This window comes from Bufo bufo, chromosome 2 (genome assembly GCF_905171765.1).
Source record: "Bufo bufo chromosome 2, aBufBuf1.1, whole genome shotgun sequence".
NCBI classification, from domain to species: Eukaryota; Metazoa; Chordata; class Amphibia; order Anura; family Bufonidae; genus Bufo; species Bufo bufo.
In genome coordinates, this window is record NC_053390.1 from 236771397 (window position 1) to 236795018 (window position 23622).

Consider the following 23622-nt stretch of genomic DNA (forward strand, 5'->3'; position numbering starts at 1 on the left):
CAGTAAAATGCATAAAGCGCATGATGACCTCAAAACGTGCCCTGGACATAGCAGCAGAGAACATGGGCATCTTTAGACCAATAGGACCGCAATACATTTTTTTTAGTTGGACCTATGCTGAGGATAAGGCCCAAAAATATTTTAAATTTGGAAACTGTGACTGGTTTCCACCGGAAAGGCTGGGCATAGAAGCTTTCCGGATTGGCGGTTATATACTGTGTGGCGTAGCGGTTGGTTTCTGCCACAACTAAGTCATAGAGATCCGCGGTGAAGAACAGCTCAAAAAACTCAAGGGCTGATCCTAAATGAGCTGTCTCCACGCGAACGCCAGACTGGGCAGTGAAAGGGGGCAATACGGGTGCGGCGGAAGCAGGGGAGTGCCAATTTGGGGTTGCCAGCACCTCTGGGAGACTAAGGGCTCTACGGGCCTGTGAACGTGGTGGCTGCGACGGGGGAGTTAATGCACGTGCCACCGTACCAGCTTGAACTGCCCTTCTGGTGCTCACCACTTCACCAGGGAATACGGCAGTGCTGGTAGAAGGTCCAGGATGTGCTGCGCTACTGGTGTATGCCGCACCATAAAAAAGATCAGCGCTAGCACCACTCTGCTGCAAATGAGGCTCATCACGCGGGGTATGCAGAACACTGACATGGGATCGGGTACGCCTGACCATGTCAGGGTACGCAATGACCTCAACCTCGTCATCTTCACTAGCGGTTAGAGTGCCACTGCTGTCTACAGGTTCATATTCTGAACCACTGGATTCAGCGGGTGAGGCGTCCCCATCGCTTTCATCCATCAGGGCCAGAATCCGGTAGACCTCTTCAGCGGAATACCCCTTTTTTTTGGCATTTTGGGCTAACTAAATTTAGGGGGTATTCCTCTGAGACTACCCAGGAAAAAGAGCACACCTGCCTAGTAAAAAGGAGTGCTTGCGAAGTAAAGCTGCGATCGCTAAAAAAGATCCAGAAAGCTCAAAAGTGATCTTTATAGCGCCGCAGCGATTTAAGTGTTTTTGCAGTGATCAGAAGAAAAAAAAAATTCTGTCACTGCGGTGGGGCGGACTGAACGCAAGTGTGCGCACAAGATCAGGCCTGATCGGCCGAACACTGCGTTTTTTGTAGAGCCTAAGGTGACCCTAATGTACTGATCTGATTGCGATCAGTCTTGATCACTTACAGATACTATATAGTACTAGTGCTGATTAGCGACAGCGATGACGCTAATCAGTGACTGCGGTGGGCTGGGCGCTAACTACCTAACAAGTAGCTAACTACCTGGCGGTGATAATGGACCCTTACCAGGGGGGTGATCAATGACAGGGGGGTGATCAGGGAGTCTATATGGGGTGATCAGGGGTTAATAAGGGGTTAATAAGTGACGGGGGGGGGGGTGTAATGTGTGTGTGTGTGTGTGTGTGGGGTGCTACTTACAGAGCTGCCTGTGTCCTCTGGTGGTTGATCCAAGCAAAAGAGACCACCAGAGGAGCAGGTATATCAGACGCTATTTACAAAATAGCGTCTGATATACCGATTTGATTGGTTCTTTTAAAAATCTACAGCCTGCCAGCCAATGATCAGCGCTGGCAGGCTGTAGTTAAACTTGAATACTGCGCAATCCTGTGAACGCACGCTCCTGTGAGCGCGCGTTCACAGGAAATCTCAGGTCTCACGAGATGACGCCAATAGGAGTCACTGAGACCTGAGAGCGCTGCCGTCCAGACGCCTATCGGCGTTACCGTGACGGCAAGTGGTTAAATAACCCCCTTTCCCAGTTTTATATATAAACAATAAATAAATAAACCTATGCAGTGAACGCTGTAACAGAAAAATAAATAAATAAAAACGCGCGATTCGCCAATTTTTTGTCACTTTGTCCCCTAAAAAATAGGATAGGACTGTTCTATTATGGGCCGGACATTCCTTAAAATGCGGAATGCACGCGGCTTTTTTGGTGTGTTTATTTTTTTTTTTGCGTGCTATAGAGTATTGCAATAATTTTTTATGGTATCAAAATCGAATCAAAACCTTGGTATCGTGACAACCCTAGTAGCTATAACGTTAATTTAAAAAATATATGATCATGCAGCACATTGTCATAATTTGGGATGAGCGAATCGACTTCAGATGAAACATCTGAAGTCGATTCACATAAAACTTCATTTCAATACGGTACGGAGCGAGCGCTCCGTACAGTATTAGAATGTATTGGCTCCAATGAGCCGAAGTTGTTACTTCGCGAAGTCTTGCGAGACTTCGGGTAATAACTTCAAAAATTTATTTCTACTGTAAAAATCCTTTTACCGAACTCTGGTTCGGTTCCAAGGTACTACAGGTACCACAGCGCTGGATCGGAGGGGGGCGGGAAGCTGATTTGGTTTTTATTTTAATGGGATCTCTGCAGTTTCCCTAAATAAAAATTATAAATTGAACAATCCTTTTAAATTTGCACAGCTTAACTTTTAGAGCAGGAAATCGATATTAAATTGGTGTTGGTTTGACCCTCTGCACCTCCACCATTCAGCTATTTGGCAGTCTGGGGCTGCTGCGTCCTCCTCATTGTTGTACTTTTAGTAGTGTGTGTGCTTGGTGTTACAATACACTACAGTGAATGGTGCTGGCTGTAATACGAGGCACAGCCGCTACTAAAAGTACAGAGCTGTGTCTCACCAGCAAACAATGAAGTGGACGTGGTCTTCCTACCACTTGGTCATTGTGGGTACCAAGAGAAGGGGACCTGTCTAGCAATGATGATCGTGGAAGTCTATCTATCTGCCATGTTAAATGTCAGTGTTCTCTTTTGTTCTAAGAGCCTCTTTGAATTGTTTAATTGCAGCACATTGGCCCCAGTGGTTGCCATTATCCCTCCGCCACCTGATATTCAGCCTGTCATTGATAAACTAGCACAGTATGTGGCTCGAAATGGACTTAAATTTGAAACCAGCGTACAGGCAAAGAATGATTCAAGGTTAGTACTGCTTTCTGATGGGTGATTGACGCTGGACAGAATAATGAACCACATTGTAAAATATCCTTGCTCTTTCTTAGGTTTGACTTTCTACAGCCTTGGCATCAGTATAATCCTTACTACGAATTTAAGAAGCACTTTTTCATGCAAAAAGAAGGCACCCTCATTCCCCAGGTATGGACTTGAAACCTGAAAATCCTTTTGGTTTTATTGACCATTGAATATTTGTCGTCTAAGAAAGCTCACTGAAGAAGGAAATACTATGTAAATGTGTAGACATTGGATTTACAGAGAAAGTAAGCTTACTAATTAAAGTCTCCAAGACCACAAGAAGATGGCTGCTTTCTCTCAAAAACACCACCACACCTGCCCACTGGTTGTGTGTGTGTTAACGCAGCTCAGCTTGATTGAAGTGAATGGGGCAGAGCTGTAATACCAAGCACAACCTGCCTGTGGTGCTGTTTTTGAAAGAAAGCAGCCCTTTTTGTAGTCCTGGAGAACCCCTTTAAAGCCACATATTGAGATATATATATATATATATATCAGTTCAGATTTATGCCTTACTGCAGCCATATGCACCATAGGAGCCTGTAGTCTGGAGATGTTGATTGATTTCTATAGAAGAATTTTCTAGGCATGCTCCCTAACCTGTGGAGGTGAGCTGTGACCTCTTGTGAACCTATTGTGACTTATGTTCTCTATATATAGGAGTTATTTTTCATTGTAATCCTGTTTGCAAAGATAAGGAGCTGACTCTTGGAAAGTGATATCCACAGAACAGGAAGCGTCAACCTGTTAGGCTACTTTCACACTTGCGTTTGGTGCGGATCCGTCATGGATCTGCAAAAATGCTTCCGTTACAATAATACAACCGCATGCATCCGTCACAAACGGATCCGGTTGTATTAGGTCTTCTATAGCCATGACGGATCCGTCTTAAACACCATTGAAAGTCAATGGAGGATGGACCAGATTGTGTCAGTAAAAACGGATCCGTCCCCACTGACTTACATTGTGTCCGTTTGGCTCCGCTTCGTCAGGTGTCCGCCTCCAGAGCGGAATGGAGACTGAATGGAGGCAAACTGATGCATTCTGAGTGGATCCTTTGGCTTAGCGGTCAGTGTGAAAGTAGCAGGATTTCATTTTTATTTATTTTTGTTAAATATACATGGTGAAATGGAAAAATTGAAAAAGAGCTCTTAATCTGTGTCACATAAAAACTTTTAAACAGGACATGTTCTGATGACACATTCCCTTTTAAAAAAATGATTAGTGCATTAATAGCTGAACAGTCTGACAACCATCTCCGAACTATATCTTTTATGATGCCTCTTTTATAGACTTGTCCTTTTATATCGAAAGCAGCCTGCTTTTCATTTCTGGATTGTAGAATTAGCAATCATCCTGCAATGCAATTTGATAAATGAAAATTGCCTTCATTGAGGTTATGTGAAATCAGCATCTTTCCCTCATACATTGGCTATGCCTGAAGTAATTTTATGCAACACATCATTTAGTTTCATTTCCAGAATTGATATTTATTTAAATTTCCTCTAAAGAGGGACCTCTCCCAACCCTTCCACTCTTTGCAGAGTGCATGGTATGGTATATTTTTTGAGTTGTTTTATACTGTTGTGTGTATTTCTCAAATACCGCATTAAAACCCATTCACGTCAACCTAAGCAAACAGTAAAAAAAATTAAAATTTAAGTGCTAGTTTTATTTTTCCTTTAACCATGGTTAAATAAAATCGGATACTAACAAAGTAACACAATGACTTAAAGGGTTTCTCTGGGACTAAAATCTGATGAACTAGTTATAAGCTATCAATGTTAGGTCAGTGGGGTTTTGGCAGAGGCACATCATCTTATCCATAGTTTGACCTAGGTTCTCTGGAACACATCTAATTTTAATAGATGGTTTTTCCATTTTACAGTTTGCTTATACAGAAGGTTAGAGATTCACACTGCCAGCATACGTTCCAGTAGAGAACAGCCTGTTGGTGCTCTCAGGATCCGGCATTGCCCGATATTACCAGAACGATTGTGAATGGATGAGGTGGAGATCCGGCTGCTACCCAGCAAGTATGTCGGGATTCAGCTGCAGCGGTATTTGTCCAGCCAAATCCCAGCATATTTGCCAGATCTCAGCAGGAACTCATCAATGTGGCCGGCGTGCATTCTGATATCATCGGTCCAAAGTGCTTCGGTAGGCTGTTCTCTGCCAGAACTAATGCCAGCGGTGTGAAACAGGCCTAAGTCTGTTTTTAGTTTGTTGTGATTATGAATGGTTTCTATTTAGTTCAGCCTTTTTAACTAATAGGAGACCAGCGCCATACATGTACACAGAACTTACACAACTTCCCGGGGAGGGGAAGAGCAAGAGCCTGGAGTTGTGAGAAGTTCTGACTGGAGTCACCGGGGAAGGAGCGGGGTGCGGGAGGGGGGTGAAGGGTGCACCGAGACCCGGAGGTGCACAACCACTCCCAGGGTGTCATGAAGAAGTCTGAAAGTTTAGACTCATGGTGAGGGGGCAGGTAAAAAGTGCAGGTGGAGAATATTATAGGGGTGCAGTAGAGAAGTTCAGTTATTGGGGTGCATTATTAGGGTCTAATAGAGAGGGGAAGTTATTGGGGTGCATTATTAGGGTCTAATAGAGAGGGAAAGTTATTGGGGTGCATTAAAGGGTTAAAGAAGTCCAGTTACTGGGATGCACTATAGGGGTGTAATAGAGAGGGGAAGTTATTGGGGAGCATTATCAGGGTGTCAGAGAAGCCCCTTGGTTGGGGTGTGCTCCGAGATCCCGCCGACAAACCGGACCGCAGCCCCACTCCCTCCCCATCACAGCACGAGATGTAGATCCGGCAAGAGCTGGAACCAAATCCCGGCCTGGACTCCACAGCGGAGGGAGCACAAGGACGGCCCCGGAGACGCCGACAACCGCGACTCTATTATCCCCCGGACAGGACAAATAATCCGGGACAGCAGAAGGACAGTGATCCCGCAGTGATGGCGGATACAGGCGGTAACGAGCGACATTTCTCTTCAAACCCAGCGCTGCTTCAGTTTTATCTAGTCACAAAATAAGTTTACAAGAGAACTATTAGATGAATGATGAGCCTGGACCAAACATCCTGGAGACGGGATCTCAGTTCTGTCAGCTGCAGCACAGGGATTATACACACAGTGACGTCACAGCGCAGGGATTATACATACAGTGACCTCACAGTACACTGATAAACACTGAAGAGATGCTGCACACATTGACATCACAGTACACTGATCATAAACAATGCCCATGTTGTTTGGTTCTAGACTTCTTTATATGTTAATTTAAGAGGTGTTCTTTTTGTCGCTTAAAATAAGGCTTTATAAGGCAAAAAAAAACGGCTCCTAACTTTTTTAGCTGGCTCCTAGATTCCAAGGAAATTTGTCAAGCCCTGATCTAACCCCTCAGGTGAACAACGTAAAAAAAAAATATATATTAAAAACTGTGTCAAAAAAGCCATATTTTGTTACCTTACATCACAAAAAGTGTAATACCAAGCGATCAAAAAGTCATATGCTCCCTAAATTAGTACCAATCAAACCGTCATCTCATCCCGAAAAAAAATGAACCCCTGCATAAGACAGTCGCCCAAAAAATAAAAAATAAACTATGGCTTTCAGAATATGGAGACTAAAAAATATATATATTTTTTTTTAAAATGCTTTATTATGTAAAACTGAAACAACCAAAAGTTGTCAAATTTACTATTGTTACGTCTGTAACAAACAAAAAATAAAAATTGTGCCAAACACACTTTTCGTGAGGCAAGGTAACAAAAAAATTGCTAATAGAGCAACCAAAAATCATATGTATCCTAAAATAGTACCAATAAGACTGCCTCCTTATCCCGTTGTTTCCAAAATGGGGTCACTTTTTTGGAGTTTCTACTGTAAGGGTGCATCAGGAGGTTTTCAAATAGTGACCTGGCAACTTAAAATTATCCCAGTGAAACCTGCCCTCCAAAAACAATTTGGCGCTCCTTTTATTCTGTGCCTTGCCGTGTGCCCGTCCAGCAGTTTACAATCACAAATGGGGTGTTTCTGTAAACTACAGATTTGGGGGATTCAGAATCAGGGAATTTCAAGATTTGCTTTTAAACTTATAAGCCGTCTAACATCCCCAAAAAATAAAATGGCATTCACAAAATGATCCAAACATAAAGTAGACATATGGGAAATGTAAAGTAATAACTGTTATATGAGATATGACAACCTGTTATAAAAGCAGAGAAATTGAAATTTGGAAAGTTACAAAGTTTTACAATTTTTTTTTTTTTTGGGAAATTTGGGATTTAAAAAAAAAAAATTTAAATGGAAAATATTGACTGAAATTTACCACTATCATGAAGTACAATGTGTCACGAGAAAACAATCTCAGAATGGCTTGGATAAGTAAAAGCGTTCCAAAGTTATTACCACATAAAGTGACACGTCAAATTTAAAAAATGAAACGGCCTGGTTCTTAAGGTGAAATATGGCAGGGTTTATTCATCCTTGAATGTCAGACTATTTTGCCCCACTACCCAACATACCTGATCAACGCTGTAAACTGTTTTTACTAATATTCTAGGATTTTTTGTTACCAATATTGTAAAACTTTAATGTTTGTAGGAAACTTGTGCCCAAAACTGCATTTTTAAGATGCAGTTCCACCAGTACTAAAGATGACTTCTCATGTCAAAGCCATACCCTTTCTCAAATATCTTGTTGGCTTTAGTGTCACGGTCCCTTCTGTGACAGATGTCAGTAGATCAAGGAGACTGGCGGAGCGTGGAGGAATCTAACAGCCTCTTTAATTACTCTTTATTCAGTGTTCATTTGTGACCTCATCCCCTGTTTCAGGTGTGTAGCTTAGTACTCATTACTCTACCCTATTTAGTGTTGCCCCACCCTTCTGACTGTGCGGTAGATATCTTTATTTGGGTTTGGCTGAGCTGGTGTGAGGTCGTCTCTGGTGTTCCAGCTTGTCCATAACTACAGAAGTTAAGTGTCAGGTTTGTTTGTGTTTTGTTTTCCCTTCCTTGCTTGTTAATAGGCCTCAGGGAGACGCCTGTTCCTTCATCGGGGAAGGAACGGGTTGCCTCAGCCCTGACAATATTCTTAGGGCTCTAGGGTCTCCGGGTTCCAGTGTAAGGGCATTTCTACCTATAACGGGTGCCCATACGGTTAGGAGTCAGAGCCAGGAGTAGGGTTACTAGGAGGTGACCTTTTCCTTTCCCTAGCGTTGAGGCCTAGTGGCTTTTCCTTTCCCTCCTGGTTGTCAGATTGACATTGTCTGCTGTACTTTACTTAATTAGCAGTAATTGTATCTGAATCATTTTCTATTTTAAACTATGCATTCAAGGTATAAACGATGTGTCATTTAGTAGCCTGAAAGGAGTCAGATCCTTTTATGTAAATTTTAGCTGAGGACAGTGTATTAACTGCAGTGTTTTCCTTTTGAAATGAAGACACCTTTATACATGTCATGTCCTTGGTAAGGATCTGTGCAATGTGACCCTTTCTTTACTGTGATTGGTGGGAGTCACGCAGAACTTGCTTCAAGATGTTGGGACTGGACAACACTTGCTTCAAGATGTTGGGAATGGATTTTTTTTTTCTGGCCAATCCTTTTGTTCTCCCTGGAGATCAGCTGATGTCAGGTGTCTAGTCTCTCTGTCAAACAAGTGTGTATGTGGGAGTTGGGAGAAATAGCTGATGGCTGAATGGAATGTGTAAGGGCAAAAATCTATCTGAAAGTGTTTAGGTACTATGGTGAGTTGTGAAACCCTAACCCTAATATGAAACCCATTAAACTATGGCGGAATTGCGTTTTTCCAGTCACACCTTATTTTGAGTTTTGTTTTTTTGCCACTTCATTCTATTCAATACTAAATGGTGCCATTAAAAAGTGTATCTTGTCCCACAAATTAAAGCCCTTATACGGCTGTGTGAACTAAAATATAAAAAAGTTATGGCTCCAGGAAGGCAGTGAGTGAAAGACAAAAGTGGAAAATCTCCTGGGTCTGAAAAACTTAAGACCACCCTCGTACACAACAATCAGTGACTGCCAGTCATCTCTGTATACTTACCGTATTTTTCACTTTATAAGACGCACTTTTTTCCCCCAACTGCGTCTTAAAGAGCGAATCTGTCGAAAATCAAGCAGGCCAGCAGTATTGCAGAGTTGCAGGAGCTTTAAATTAGCCTGCTCCTGATCCCGCGATTTAAGTGTGGGGCGGGAGGCGGCAGTTAAGCATTCATTGAAGCTGAATGCCTCCAGCCCGCACGTCCATAGTACGCAGCTGCTGCCTGGGTCCGCTCCATAGAAGAGGAAGGGGGGAGGAGAGCAGTTCTCCTTCTCCACTGCACTGCCGCCTGCACGTAATGCTGATTGGTGGTGTGCGGCGGCGGGAACTGCCACCTCCACCAATAAGCTTACCCCCTCCCTCCAGTCCAGCGCTGTTGCCACAGACCACCAATGGAACTGCTGTGAGATAGGAGGGAGGAAGGAGTTGTAGTGGCCTCCGTCGCCCTGTTCTATCCCCTGTCACCTAAAGTCCCTGGTAAGTGACAGCTCAGGGGCTGACCTAAAAACGCTGTGTTAAATAGGACTATAACCCCCCTCATCCAAAAAAATGCACCCATGGACTGCAGTACATGGGTGCATTCTTAAGGATGAGGGGGTTTTACTCACATTTAATATAAACACATGTCAATTACATGACAGTCTCTGGACAGTATTAATATTAAATGTGACTATAACCCTCCATCTTTAAGAATATACTCATGTACTGCAGTAAATAGATGCATTCTTATGGATGAGGAGGGTTATAGTCATTTTTATATAAACACAGGCCAATTACATTATAGACATTATAGACTCTGGACAGTTCTAATATTAAATGTGACTATAACCCCCCTCATCTTTAAGAATACACCAATGTACTACAGTAAATGGGTGTATTCTAAAGGATGAGGGGGGTTATAGTCACATAACAGTGCGTCATCCAAAGATCTCCCAAATATCCTCATAACAGTGTGTCATCGCTAGATCCCCCATAACAGTGTACACGATTATTGTTATTTTATTAAATATTTTAGCACACCTTTTGGTTCAACATATTTTTTTCCTATTTTCCTCCTCTAAAACCTAGGTGCGTTTGATCATCAGGTGCGTCTTATAAAGCGAAAAATACGGTACTTACACAGACATGGGTATCAATAACTTGGCTCCGTGTACAGCTTAGATCAAAATTACCAAAGACTTAAATGTATAAATTACAAGTTTTACTGAATCTTTTCCCACAAAACTATTTGCTCAGCAACTCCCACTCTATAACATGCTACTGTCAGATTGCATTGCATTTTGTGATGATGGGTTCCCTTTAAGCTATGGCTGGTCATATACATTCAGTAGATGTCTGCTGAACAATCCAGCTTAACATCTCTTCAGACTTCCCCCATACACGTTTGGATCGACCAAGTGTGTATGTGTTCTCAATGGGGCGAGAGAAGAACAAAAGCATCGGGGGAAAATGAGTTCACCTGGTCCTCATCTCCCCTGACATCATATGTCAGGGTAAAGTCAGGAGCTTCCATTACTCATTAGGATATCGGCCAAAAGATGGGGGACCTTTTAAAGGGAATCTTTCACCAGTTTTATGGTGTCCTAACTAAGGCTTACAAACTAATGACAGGTCCTTTAATAAAATGCTGGGTCACTTTCTTTACTTGACTCTTGCATTGAACAGTTCCAGTGCATACTGATGAGTCCTAAATATTCATGAGCTCCTTGCTTTCCCCACCCACCTGCTGCTGTTTCAGGTAGAAACAAACTGTCAGTCAGAGGCAGGTGGGCGGGGAGAGCCAGAAGCTCATGAATTTGGGGACTCATTGGAGCTGTTGGATTTAAAGTGAGGCAGGTTCCCTTTAACAGTCCTCATCGGTGGCTCAGTGGTTATTAGTTAGCACTGGTGCCTGGCAGTGCTGGGGTCCTGGGTTCGTATCTGATCAAGGACAACATCTGCATGGAGTTTGTATGTTTTCCTTGTGTTCGCGTGGGTGGATGGATTACACTAATATTTGGATGCATATGTAAGATATATATAATCAAACATTCTGTAAATGACATCATACATGTATATAGTTTTTATAGCGTTTATAATCTACACTGAACAAAAATATAAACGCACTTTCGGTTTTGCTCCCATTTTGCATGAGCTGAACTGAAAGATCTGAAACATTTTCTACATACACAAAAGACCCATTACTCTCAAATATTGTTCACAAATCTGTCTAAATTTGTCTTAGTGAACACTTCTCAGAAAACCAGCCAGTATCTGGTGTGGCCACCATTTGCCTCACGCAGTGCAACACACCTCCATCCATACAGTTGATCAGGTTGTTGATTGTGGCCTGCTGAATGTTGGTCCACTCCTCTTCAATAGCTGTGCCAAGTTGCAGAATATTGGCAGGAACTTGAACGTGCTGTCGTATACGCCGATCCATAACATCCCAAACATGGTCAATGGGTGACATGTCCGGTGAGTATGCTGGCCATGCAAGAACTGGGATGTTTTCAGCTTCCAGGAATTGTGTACAGGTCCTTGCAATATGGGGCCGTGCATTATCATGCTGCAACATGAGGTGATGGTCGTGGATGAATGGCACAACAATGGGCCTCAGGATCTCATCACGGTATCTCTGTGCATTCAAAATGCCATCAATAAAATGCACCTGTGTTCGTTGTCCATAACATACGCCTGCCCATACCATAACTCCACCACCACCATGGGCCACTCAAACCACAACGTTGACGTCAGAAAACCGCTCCCCCACATGACGCCACACACGCTGTCTGCCACCTGCCCTGAACAGTGAAAACCAGGACTCATCCGTGAACAGAACGCCTGTCTAACGTGCCAGACACCATTGAATGTGAGCATTTGCCCACTCAAGTCGGTTACGACGACGAACTGCAGTCAGGTCCAGACCCCGATGAGGACGACGAGCATGCAGATGAGCTTCCCTGAGATGGTTTCTGACAGTTGGTGTAGAAATTCTTTGGGTATGCAAACAGATTGTGGCTGCAGCTGTCCGGATGGCTGGTCTCAGACGATCATGGAGGTGAACATGCTGGATGTTGAGGTCCTGGGCTGGTGTGGTTACACGTGGTCTGCTGTTGTGAGGCCGGTTGGATGTACTGCCAAATTCTCTGAAACACCTTTGGAGACGGCTTATGGTAGAGAAATGAACATTCATTGCACGGGCGACAGCTCTGGTAGACATTCCTGCAGTCAGCATGCCAATTGCACGCTCCCTCAAACGTTGCGACATCTGTGGCATTGGGCTGTGTGATCAAACTGCACATTTCAGAGTGGACTTTTATTGTGGGCAGTCTAAGGCACACCTGTACAATATTCATGCTGTCTAATCAGCACCTTGATATGCCACACCTGTGAGGTGGGATGGATTATCTCGGCAAAGGAGAAGTGCTCACTAACACAGATTTAGACAGATTTGTGAACAATATTAGAGAGTAATGGGTCTTTTGTGTATGTAGGAAATGTTTCAGATCTTTGCGTTCAGCTCATGCAAAATGGGAGCAAAACGAAAAGTGTTGCTTTTATATTTTTGTTCAGTGTACGGTATGTTTATATAGGCACACGTAGATTGATGGACAATTGATATGAACATGCTCCTGAACACAGCCAGTGGACACTGAGCCCGCGCAGACATCAGATCTCGGGGCAGTGAGATCACATAACAGATCTAGCACTGGGCTGGGGAACTGTGGAAGAGGCTGCAGGGAGCTCTGGGGACACAATATGCCTATTTGTATTGAAATGTAGACTTTGGTTTTTGGGAAAACCCCTTTTAATAAACCATTTTAGCTTTGGCTTTCAGAAAATGTATGCAACCCTTCAAGATGTCAGATGTACTTTGCTTATTCTTAATCTTATAGCCAGCTGTCTTGTTAAGTCTTTACTATGTTGCTGGCTTGGCATGATTGATTGTGGAGAATTCCTGTTAATGAGAAGAGTATGATGCGATGCAAGGCTGCCTTGTTAAATTGTCCTGGGCTTTATCTTTGGCTGATAATTAATTTCGGTGATCTGCACCCAGTCGACTTGTTTAGACAGCAATCTGATACCGCGATACTATTATAGAAGGTGTAGAAAACCATTGTCTGAGAATTGATGGTGCTCTTACATACACTCAAAGGAAACCTGTGATCAGTTTTTACCTCCCTGGCAAGTGTTCTGGCCATGCTATAAAACATGTAAGGACCTTTTTAAAGGTTTGCCTATATTGTGAAACAGCAAGCCTTAAATGATAAAAAGTCCAGTGCCATGTGTAAATGAGGCTTGAGGTGTCACCTGGGCATATACTCACAGAAACTTCCAACCTTTTTTGTCCAATTTTTTCCCTGACTGACACTAGCGATGCCTTGTGTGTAATCCTCCAGCTCGACCATAATGCAATAAACTGGAACAGGATTTTGAGAAATAAAAAAAAATTTTGATTGGCAGAGACCAAACTCAAAGTCTCCCCATTAATTAACAAGGATGAGCAGTTATAGTTAAACTGCGCCTCATCCCAAAAGGAGACAACACACAGGTCATTTTGAAGAGGAAGCAGTGCTTGCACGTGCCGCTACCTCTTCAAACCAGCGATGAACAAGGATTCCTGGAGTCAGTCCCTCACCGATCTGATATTGATGGCTTATTCTGAGGATTAGATATCAAAAACCTTGGTACCGAACTTGGTTCCAAAGTACCACTAGGAATCGAACAAGTTCGGTACCAAGGTTTTTTTACATTAATAATTCCCGAAGTTATTACATGAAGTCTCGCCTGACTCCGCAAAGTAATAACTTCGGCTCATCGGAGCCAATACATTCTGATACTGTAAGGAGCGGGAACTCCGTACAGTATTACAACAACGTTTTTTGCGAATAGACTTCGGATGTACCATCCAATGTCTATTCGCTCATTCCTAATTATAACCATACATTTATGTCATATGGGTGTTTATTCCATGTCTAAGAAAAGCACATTTATACCTTTGGAAAACTGCTCCCAAATGCACAGCTTGGCGGGATTTCTTTTTTAAGTGGCCAAGCCCACCACCCTTCCCTCCTGTTTGCCCACCTAACCTGCCAAGGCTTCCTCCCCTGACATCATGGCTATGCAGGGGAAGAAGTATTCTGTTACAGTATATTCAACCAGGTTTACACCTGTAAGTCACTCTCAAAATGATGCTTATAAACAGGCGTGTATGATGTGCAACCACACATCACAGTAGCAGATGGGTTCTGGTCTTGTAGGTGAGCAGTAAAATAGAAGTGTTGGAAACAAAGTAAAATTGTGGAAATGGGCTTATGCTTGGTAAGCTCACATGTGGCACTTTTATTGTCTGTGGGGATTTATTGTCCCATCTTCAGTGTGTGACCATGCCCTAATATAATACAGTAGTTTGACCCACAAGACCAAACTGTTTTTATGCACGTTCTAAACTTTTTTGACCTGTCATCTAAATATGAGTGGGGTTCTCTTTGGCCCATATTTTGAGCTTATTTTCAATAATGAGGAGATTAAAGAGAATCTCTTAACAGTTTTATGGTGTCCTGAGGGCAATATAAACTAGTAACAGATCCCCCTTTAGCAAAATGCTAGGACACTTTGTTTTGTGGCTTACCCTGCTTGTTTAGGGTGTCGATGACTGTCTTCTGGACAACTGTCAAGTCAGCAGTCTTCCCCATGATTGTGTAGCCTACTGAACCAGACTGAGGGATCATTCAAAGGCTTAGGAAACCTTTGTGGGTGTTTTGTGTTGATTAGCTGATTAACCACCTCCGGACCGCCTAACGCAGGATCGCGTTCCGGAGGTGGCAGCGCTGCGCACAGTCACGCATATACGCGTCATCTCGCGAGACGCGAGACTTCCTGTGAACGCGCGCACACAGGCGCGCGCGCTCACAGGAACGGAAGGTAAGAGAGTTGATCTCCAGCCTGCCAGCGGCGATCGTTCGCTGGCAGGCTGGAGATGTGTTTTTTTTAACCCCTAACAAGTATATTAGACGCTGTTTTGATAACAGCGTCTAATATACCTGCTACCTGGTCCTCTGGTGGTCCCCTTTGTTTGGATCGACCACCAGAGGACACAGGTAGCTCAGTAAAGTAGCACCAAGCACCACTACACTACACTACACCCCCCCCCCCCCCCCGTCACTTATTAACCCCTTATTAGCCCCTGATCACCCCTAATCACCCCTGATCACCCCATATAGACTCCCTGATCACCCCCCTGTCATTGATTACCCCCCTGTCATTGATCAACCCCCTGTAAAGCTCCATTCAGACGTCCGCATGATTTTTACGGATCCACTGATAGATGGATCGGATCCGCAAAACGCATCCGGACGTCTGAATGAAGCCTTACAGGGGCGTGATCAATGACTGTGGTGATCACCCCATATAGACTCCCTGATCACCCCCCTGTCATTGATTACCCCCCTGTAAAGCTCCATTCAGATGTCCGCATGATTTTTACGGATGCACTGATACATGGATCGGATCCGCAAAACGCATCCGGTCGTCTGAATGAAGCCTTACAGGGGCATGATCAATGACTGTGGTGATCACCCCCCTGTCATTGATTACCCCCCTGTAAAGCTCCATTCAGATGTCCGCATGATTTTTACGGATGCACTGATAGATGGATCGGATCCGCAAAACGCATCCGGACGTCTGAATGAAGCCTTACAGGGGCATGATCAATGACTGTGGTGATCACCCCATATAGACTCCCTGATCACCCCCCTGTCATTGATTACCCCCCTGTCATTGATTACCCCCCTGTCATTGATTACCCCCCTGTCAAGCTCCATTCAGATGTCCGCATGATTTTTACGGATGCACTGATAGATGGATCGGATCCGCAAAACGCATCCGGACGTCTGAATGAAGCCTTACAGGGGCGTGATCAATGACTGTGGTGATCACCCCATATAGACTCCCTGATTACCCCCCTGTCATTGATTACCCCCCTGTAAAGCTCCATTCAGATGTCCGCATGATTTTTACGGATGCACTGATAGATGGATCGGATCCGCAAAACGCATCCGGACGTCTGAATGAAGCCTTACACGGGCGTGATCGATGACTGTGGTGATCACCCCATATAGACTCCCTGATCACCCCCCTGTCATTGATCAACCCCCCTGTCATTGATCAACCCCCCTGTCATTGATCACCCCCCTGTCATTGATCACCCCCCTGTAAGGCTCCATTCAGATATTTTTTTTGGCCCAAGTTAGCGGAATTTTTTTTTTTTTTTTCTTACAAAGTCTCATATTCCACTAACTTGTGTCAAAAAATAAAATCTCACATGAACTCACCATACCCCTCACGGAATCCAAATGCGTAAAATTTTTTAGACATTTATATTCCAGACTTCTTCTCACGCTTTAGGGCCCCTAGAATGCCAGGGCAGTATAAATACCCCACATGTGACCCCATTTCGGAAAGAAGACACCCCCAGGTATTCCGTGAGGGGCATATTGAGTCCATGAAAGATTGAAATTTTTGTCCCAAGTTAGCGGAACGGGAGACTTTGTGAGAAAAAAATAAAAAATATCAATTTCCGCTAACTTGTGCCAAAAAAAAAAAATTTCTATGAACTCGCCATGCCCCTCATTGAATACCTTGGGGTGTCTTCTTTCCAAAATGGGGTCACATGTGGGGTATTTATACTGCCCTGGCATTCTAGGGGCCCCAAAGCGTGAGAAGAAGTCTGGTATCCAAATGTCTAAAAATGCCCTCCTAAAAGGAATTTGGGCACCTTTGCGCATCTAGGCTGCAAAAAAGTGTCACACATCTGGTATCGCCGTACTCAGGAGAAGTTGGGGAATGTGTTTTGGGGTGTCATTTTACATATACCCATGCTGGGTGAGAGAAATATCTTGGTCAAATGCCAACTTTGTATAAAAAAATGGGAAAAGTTGTCTTTTGCCAAGATATTTCTCTCACCCAGCATGGGTATATGTAAAATGACACCCCAAAACACATTCCCCAACGTCTCCCGAATACGGCGATACCACATGTGTGACACTTTTTTGCAGCCTAGGTGGGCAAAGGGGCCCATATTCCAAAGAGCACCTTTAGGATTTCACAGGTCATTTACCTACTTACCACACATTAGGGCCCCTGGAAAATGCCAGGGCAGTATAACTACCCCACAAGTGACCCCATTTTGGAAAGAAGACACCCCAAGGTATTCCGTGAGGGGCATGGCGAGTTCCTAGAATTTTTTATTTTTTGTCACAAGTTAGTGGAAAATGATGATTTTTTTTTTTATTTTTTTTTTCATACAAAGTCTCATATTCCACTAACTTGTGACAAAAAATAAAAAGTTCCATGAACTCACTATGCCCATCAGCGAATACCTTGGGGTCTCTTCTTTCCAAAATGGGGTCACTTGTGGGGTAGTTATACTGCCCTGGCATTCTAGGGGCCCAAATGTGTGGTAAGGAGTTTGAAATCAAATTCTGTAAAAAATGACCTGTGAAATCCGAAAGGTGCTCTTTTGTATATGGGCCCCTTTGCCCACCTAGGCTGCAAAAAAGTGTCACACATCTGGTATCTCCGTAATCGGGAGAAGTTGGGGAATGTGTTTTGGGGTGTCATTTTACATATACCCATGCTGGGTGAGAGAAATATCTTGGCAAAAGACAACTTTTCCCATTTTTTTTTATACAAAGTTGGCATTTGACCAAGATATTTATCTCACCCAGCATGGGTATATGTAAAAAGACACCCCAAAACACATTCCTCAACTTCTCCTGAGTACGGAGATACCAGATGTGTGACACTTTTTTGCAGCCTAGGTGGGCAAAGGGGCCCACATTCCAAAGAGCACCTTTCGGATTTCACAGGTCATTTAACTACTTACCACACATTTGGGCCCCTAGAATGCCAGGGCAGTATAACTACCCCACAAGTGACCCCATTTTGGAAAGAAGAGACCCCAAGGTATTCGCTGATGGGCATAGTGAGTTCATAGAACTTTTTATTTTTTGTCACAAGTTAGTGGAATATGAGACTTTGTAAGAAAAAAAAAAAAAAAAAAATCATCATTTTCCGCTAACTTGTGACAAAAAATAAAAAGTTCTATGAACTCACTATGCCCATCAGCGAATACCTTAGGGTGTGTACTTTCAGAAATGGGGTCATTTGTGGGGTGTTTGTACTGTCTGGGCATTGTAGAACCTCCAGGAAACATGACAGGTGCTCAGAAAGTCAGAGCGGCTTCAAAAAGCGGAAATTCACATTTTTGTACCATAGTTTGTAAACGCTATAACTTTTACCCAAACCATTTTTTTTTTACCCAAACATTTTTTTTTTATCAAAGACATGTAGAACTATAAATTTAGAGCAAAATTTCTATATGGATCTCGTTTTTTTTGCAAAATTTTACAACTGAAAGTGAAAAATGTCATTTTTTTGCAAAAAAATCGTTAAATTTCGATTAATAACAAAAAAAGTAAAAATGTCAGCAGCAATGAAATACCACCAAATGAAAGCTCTATTAGTGAGAAGAAAAGGAGGTAAAATTCATTTGGGTGGTAAGTTGCATGACCGAGCAATAAACGGTGAAAGTAGTGTAGGTCAGAAGTGTAAAAAGTGGCCTGGTCTTTCAGGGTGTTTAAGCACTGGGGGCTGAGGTGGTTAAAGTGTGACACTATGAGGGTCTTTCACAATATTCTAATTTTCTGAGATACTGACTTATGTGTTTGCATTAGCTGTAAGGCTACTTTCACACTCGCGTTTTGCGCGCATCCGTCATGGACAGATCCGTTCAGATACTACATCCATCTGCATCCGTTCATAACGGATCCATTTGTTTTGTCTTTAACATAGCCAAGACTGATCCGTCTTGAACACTATTGAAAGTCAATGGAGGACGGATCCGTTTTCTATTGTGCCAGATTGTGTCAGTGAAAACAGATCCGTCCCCATTGACTTACACAGGGCTCCAGATGGCGACCAAAATGGTCGCCAATGCGACTTAGAATTTACAAATGGCGACAAGACTTTTTAGTCTTGTCACCATTTGCGACTAGACCCGCCGCCGCAGCTCTGCCGTTGAATACAGCGGTGGGGCATAGGAGATGATAGTTCTCTGCCCCGCTGCCGATGTTCTTCCCAGCAGCGCAGTGGAGGAGTCTCTCCCTCCCCCCTGTGCTGCTGCCGCCGCTGCTAATCAGAAGAGAGACGGGAGGAGGAGGGGAGGGGTTGTGGCCACTGCGCGACCAATGAAGATAACTGACTTGTTAATACAAATACAGGAGGCGGGTGCTGGAATCAAATAGCTGGCACCCGACCTTTATGACAGGGAGCTGCGATCAGCGGCAGTTAACTCTTCAGGTGCGGTACCTGAGGGGTTAACTGCAGCGGATCGCAGCTCCCCATCATAGAAGTCGGGTGCTGGCTATTTGATTTTGTATTTGTATTAACAGGTCAGTTATCTTCATTGGTGGCGCAGTGCGCCCCCCCCCCCCCCCCCCAACACCCTAGTATAATAAACATTGGTGGCGCAGTGGGCCGCCCCAACACCCCAGTATAATAAACATTGGTGGCGCAGTGCCAATTAGGGTTAAAAATAAATAAATGAACTTACCTCCCCCAATTGATCGCGCAGCTGCCGGTCTCCAGTTCTTTCTTCAGGACCTGTGGTGACGTCACTGAGCTCATCACATGGTCCATTACCATGGTGATGGATCATGTGATGAGCACAGTGATGTCACCACAGGTCCTTTTATAGGTCCTGAAGAAAGAACAGGAGACCGGCAGCTACGCGATCAATTGGAGGAGGCGAGTTCATTATTTATTTATTTTTAACCCTCAATTGACCTTCTACTAAGCATTCTGTATTAAAGAATGCTATTATTTTACCTTATAACCATGTTATAAGGGAAAATAACACAGTTAATAGACTTTTATCCTAGCAACCATGCGTGAAAATCGCACCGCATCCGCACATGCTTGCAATTTTCACGCAGCCCCATTAACTTCTATGGGGCCTGCGTTGCGTGAAAGACGCACAACATAGAGCATGCTGCGATTTTCACGCAACGCACAAGTGATGCATGAAAATCACCGCTTCTGTGCACAGCCACATAGAAGTGAATGGGTCCGGATTCAGTGCGGGTGCAATGCGCTCACCTCACACATTGCACCCGCGCGGAAATCTCGCCCATGTGAAAGGGGCCTAAGGGTGAATAGGACAAGGGTTCCAGCCCCTAAGGGGGCTAATAGTAAGTAAAAAACAAAAAAAACACTAAGGCTACTTTCACACTTGCGGCAGTGTGATCCGGCAAGCAGTTCAGTCGTCGGAACTGCCCGCCGGATCCGCCGATCTGGATGTGACTGAAAGCATTTGTGAGACGCATCCGGATGCGGATCCATCTCAAAAATGCATTGCAAGGACGGATCCGTCTCTCCGCTTGTCATGTGGACAGACGGATCCGTCTTGTATCTTTTTACACATTTTTACCGGTCTGCGGATCCGGCATTCCGGTATTTTGAATGCCGGTTCTGGCACTAATACATTCCCATGGGGGAAAAATGCTGGTTCCGGCATTCAGGCAAATCTTCAGTCTTTTTCGCCGGAGATAAAACAGTAACATGCTACGATTTTATCTTTTGCCTGATCAGTCAAAATGACTGAACTGAAGGCATCCTGATGCATCCTGAACAGATTGCTCTCCATTCAGAATGCATGGGGATATGCCTGATCAGTTCTTTTCCGGTATAGAGCCCCTGTGACGGAACTCTATGCCGGAAATGAAAAACGCTAGTGTGAAAGTACCCTAAAATAAAGTTTAAATCCCCCCTTTCCCAATTTTACATATAAAATATATAAACAATAAACAAACCTATTACATAGCGCTGCGTCCGAAAAGTCCAAACTATTAAATTATTAAAAAATATCTCCTATGCAGTGAGCGCCGTAACAGAAATAAATAAATAAAAACCATGCGATTCGCCATTTTTTAGTCACCTTGTCACCCCAAAAAATAGGATAGGACTGTTCTATTATGGGCCGAACGTTTCATAAAATGCGAAATGCATGCAGCTTTTTTTATAATTTTTTTTAATTATTATTTTTTGCGTGAGATTGAGTATTGCAATACTTTTTTATGGTGACGAAAGCGAATCAAAATTTTGGTATCGAAAACAACCCTACCCCGATCTGATCGGCGTAGCGTTGTCACGATACCAAAATTTTGATTCGGTTTCGATTTGGCGACTAAAAATTTAATTTGGCTCCTAAATTTTTCAGTTCTGGAGCCAATGGCTACTAGGTATTTTTTTTTAGTCTGGAGCACTGTTACATTGTGTGCCAGGACGGTTCCGTTTGGCTCAGTTTCATCAGACACCAAAACTCTGCAAGCAGCGTTTTGGTGTCCGTTTCCACAGTGGAATGGAGACTGAACTGATGCATTCTGAGCGGATCCTTTTCCATTCAGAATGCATTGAATGCCAATTGATCCGTTTTGGACCGCTTGTGAGATCACTGAACGGATCTCACAAACTGAAAGCCAAAACGCGAATAAATGCTTTAAATAATTATGTATCTAATAAATTTGTATAATAGATAATTATATATACTTTATTTAAATTACTGAAATAAATGATATTTTCAATGATACTCTAATTTATTGAGATGCACGTGTATGGTTATGCACTCCTGGCCTAGAAAGCCATAAAATTTCATGAAATAGTTAAGTGAAGACTTTTTATAGAAACATGGGTTATCTGTAGTGTAATATGTACCGTATTTCTCACTTTATAAGATGCACCCCAGATTTTAAAGGAGGAAAATAAAAAATATATATTTTTCATCAAACCTCAGATCCTCAGATCAGACCCCCATAAATATCAGGACATCACATCAGACCCCCATATCAGCCCTCCATGTTAGACCCCCGGTCTGCCCTTTTCTTTTAGACCCCCATCAGACCTCAGATTAGACCTTTTCTTTCAGATCCCCATTAGACTAAAATAAAAAACGTCCTCACCTCTACTGCGCCGTGGCTCTGCTATGGGTCCAGCCTCGCGCCCCCCTGTCTTCTCCGGGCTGTTCTGCACTGTCACCTGACTGCGTGCTACGTCAAGGTCATAGTGTGCGCACTACATCCTGACTCTGTACAGGGTCAGGACAGTGGAGTTCGGACCCTAGCAAGAAGACCAGGGAGGGTGAGTATCAGAAGCGCTAGCAGTGCTTCTTCCCCTCTCCCGGTACCTAATGCATACTAGTAAGCGCTTCCATAATGGAAGCGCTCACTAGTATTCACTTCATAAGACGCACAACCATTTCCCCCTACTTTGGTTGGGGGAAGGGGGGGGGGGCTAGGGGGTGCATCTTATAAAGCGAAAAATACGGTATTATAAATTATTAATATAGAAGGGCAAAGGTGTTGATTTTCGGTAGTTTACACAGTTATGGCCCACCTGGCTTAATCTTTGTAGAGCAAGTTGGCAATCTTCAGACATTTCTCCCTGACAAACTCCTTTTTTTTCCAGTTCAGTAGCTTTTGAACATATGCATTTGTTCTGTTCTCAGATGTTGGGCTACACTGCTGAGCCCTTTGTCTGAAACTGGTCAAGAGGAAGCTTATTTTAAGCTATGGCTAGTCTGAAGTTATTACAGCTGTGTGATTAAAGTATTTTGAGAAGCCTTTAAAGTTCTCTTTATGCTTTGTCTTTTTCCTTTCCGGTAAAGAATAAAAAAAACTTTAATTAGAATGTAATCGTTCATCATATTTCCACATTGTAGTTCATCAGTATCTGATCTGTGGGGGTCCAAAACCCCAGCAGGGCCACTACACTTGATGCATAGCTGTGGTTACGGCTCCATTCATATTGCTGGTTTGGGCAGCTGATTGGTTGATATGCATGACGTTGTACCCCCACTGATTTGGATATTAATATTCTATTCTGAGGATAGGTAATCAATAGCTGGAGCTTAAAAAACTCGCTTTAATGAAGTCTTAAAAATATATGAATATTGCAGAAGTATATGACTAACAATTATTGTAAAACACAAGATAAATATTAAACCCCAGCCATCCCTCTTTCTACTGTAGCATATTCTACAGCACAGTTCGGGGATTGGAATCCGTCTCCTGCCCCAGTGGGGCTCACAATCTCATTTCTGTATCTCACATAACAACCAATTTCACGAGAAATCAATTAACCAGTCTGTGGGTTGTTGGAGTGGTGCAGTCTTATTAGATTCTTCACAGAATTTCCTTTTATTCATTTTTTATTTGCTAGCCACAGTCAGCTATGTCATATTAAACCAGTTAACATATGGAAGAAAATAAAAATTAAGTCTTAATGTGTATAGATCAGATAGTTTTTTTCGTTTTCTGTTGGCCTTTCTATTTTGGTCATCTCAAGTGCATCAGTTTCTGGCTTTGTGATTGATTTAATTGTGTTATTTAACGTTCCAGTCGGAGGATGACTCTGTCCTCGTGGTACTATCAATCGTAGTTTTTTCCTCTGCTGAACATTTTATGAGTAAAAACCCTTTTTTTCTTAGTTTAACTCCAGA

At 43.2% G+C, this 23622-nt stretch overlaps 1 protein-coding gene across 2 annotated transcripts in view; it reads left to right on the forward strand.

The window, feature by feature from the left end:
- Positions 1 to 23622, forward strand: part of LOC120988657 (splicing factor SWAP) — a 186405-nt gene that overhangs the window by 75637 nt on the left and 87146 nt on the right. For both annotated transcript variants that reach the window (XM_040416260.1, XM_040416259.1), the window contains exons 9-10: positions 2837 to 2968; positions 3049 to 3142. In XM_040416260.1, coding sequence (XP_040272194.1) covers positions 2837 to 2968; positions 3049 to 3142 — 226 coding nt within the window. The remainder of the gene's footprint in view (positions 1 to 2836; positions 2969 to 3048; positions 3143 to 23622) is intronic.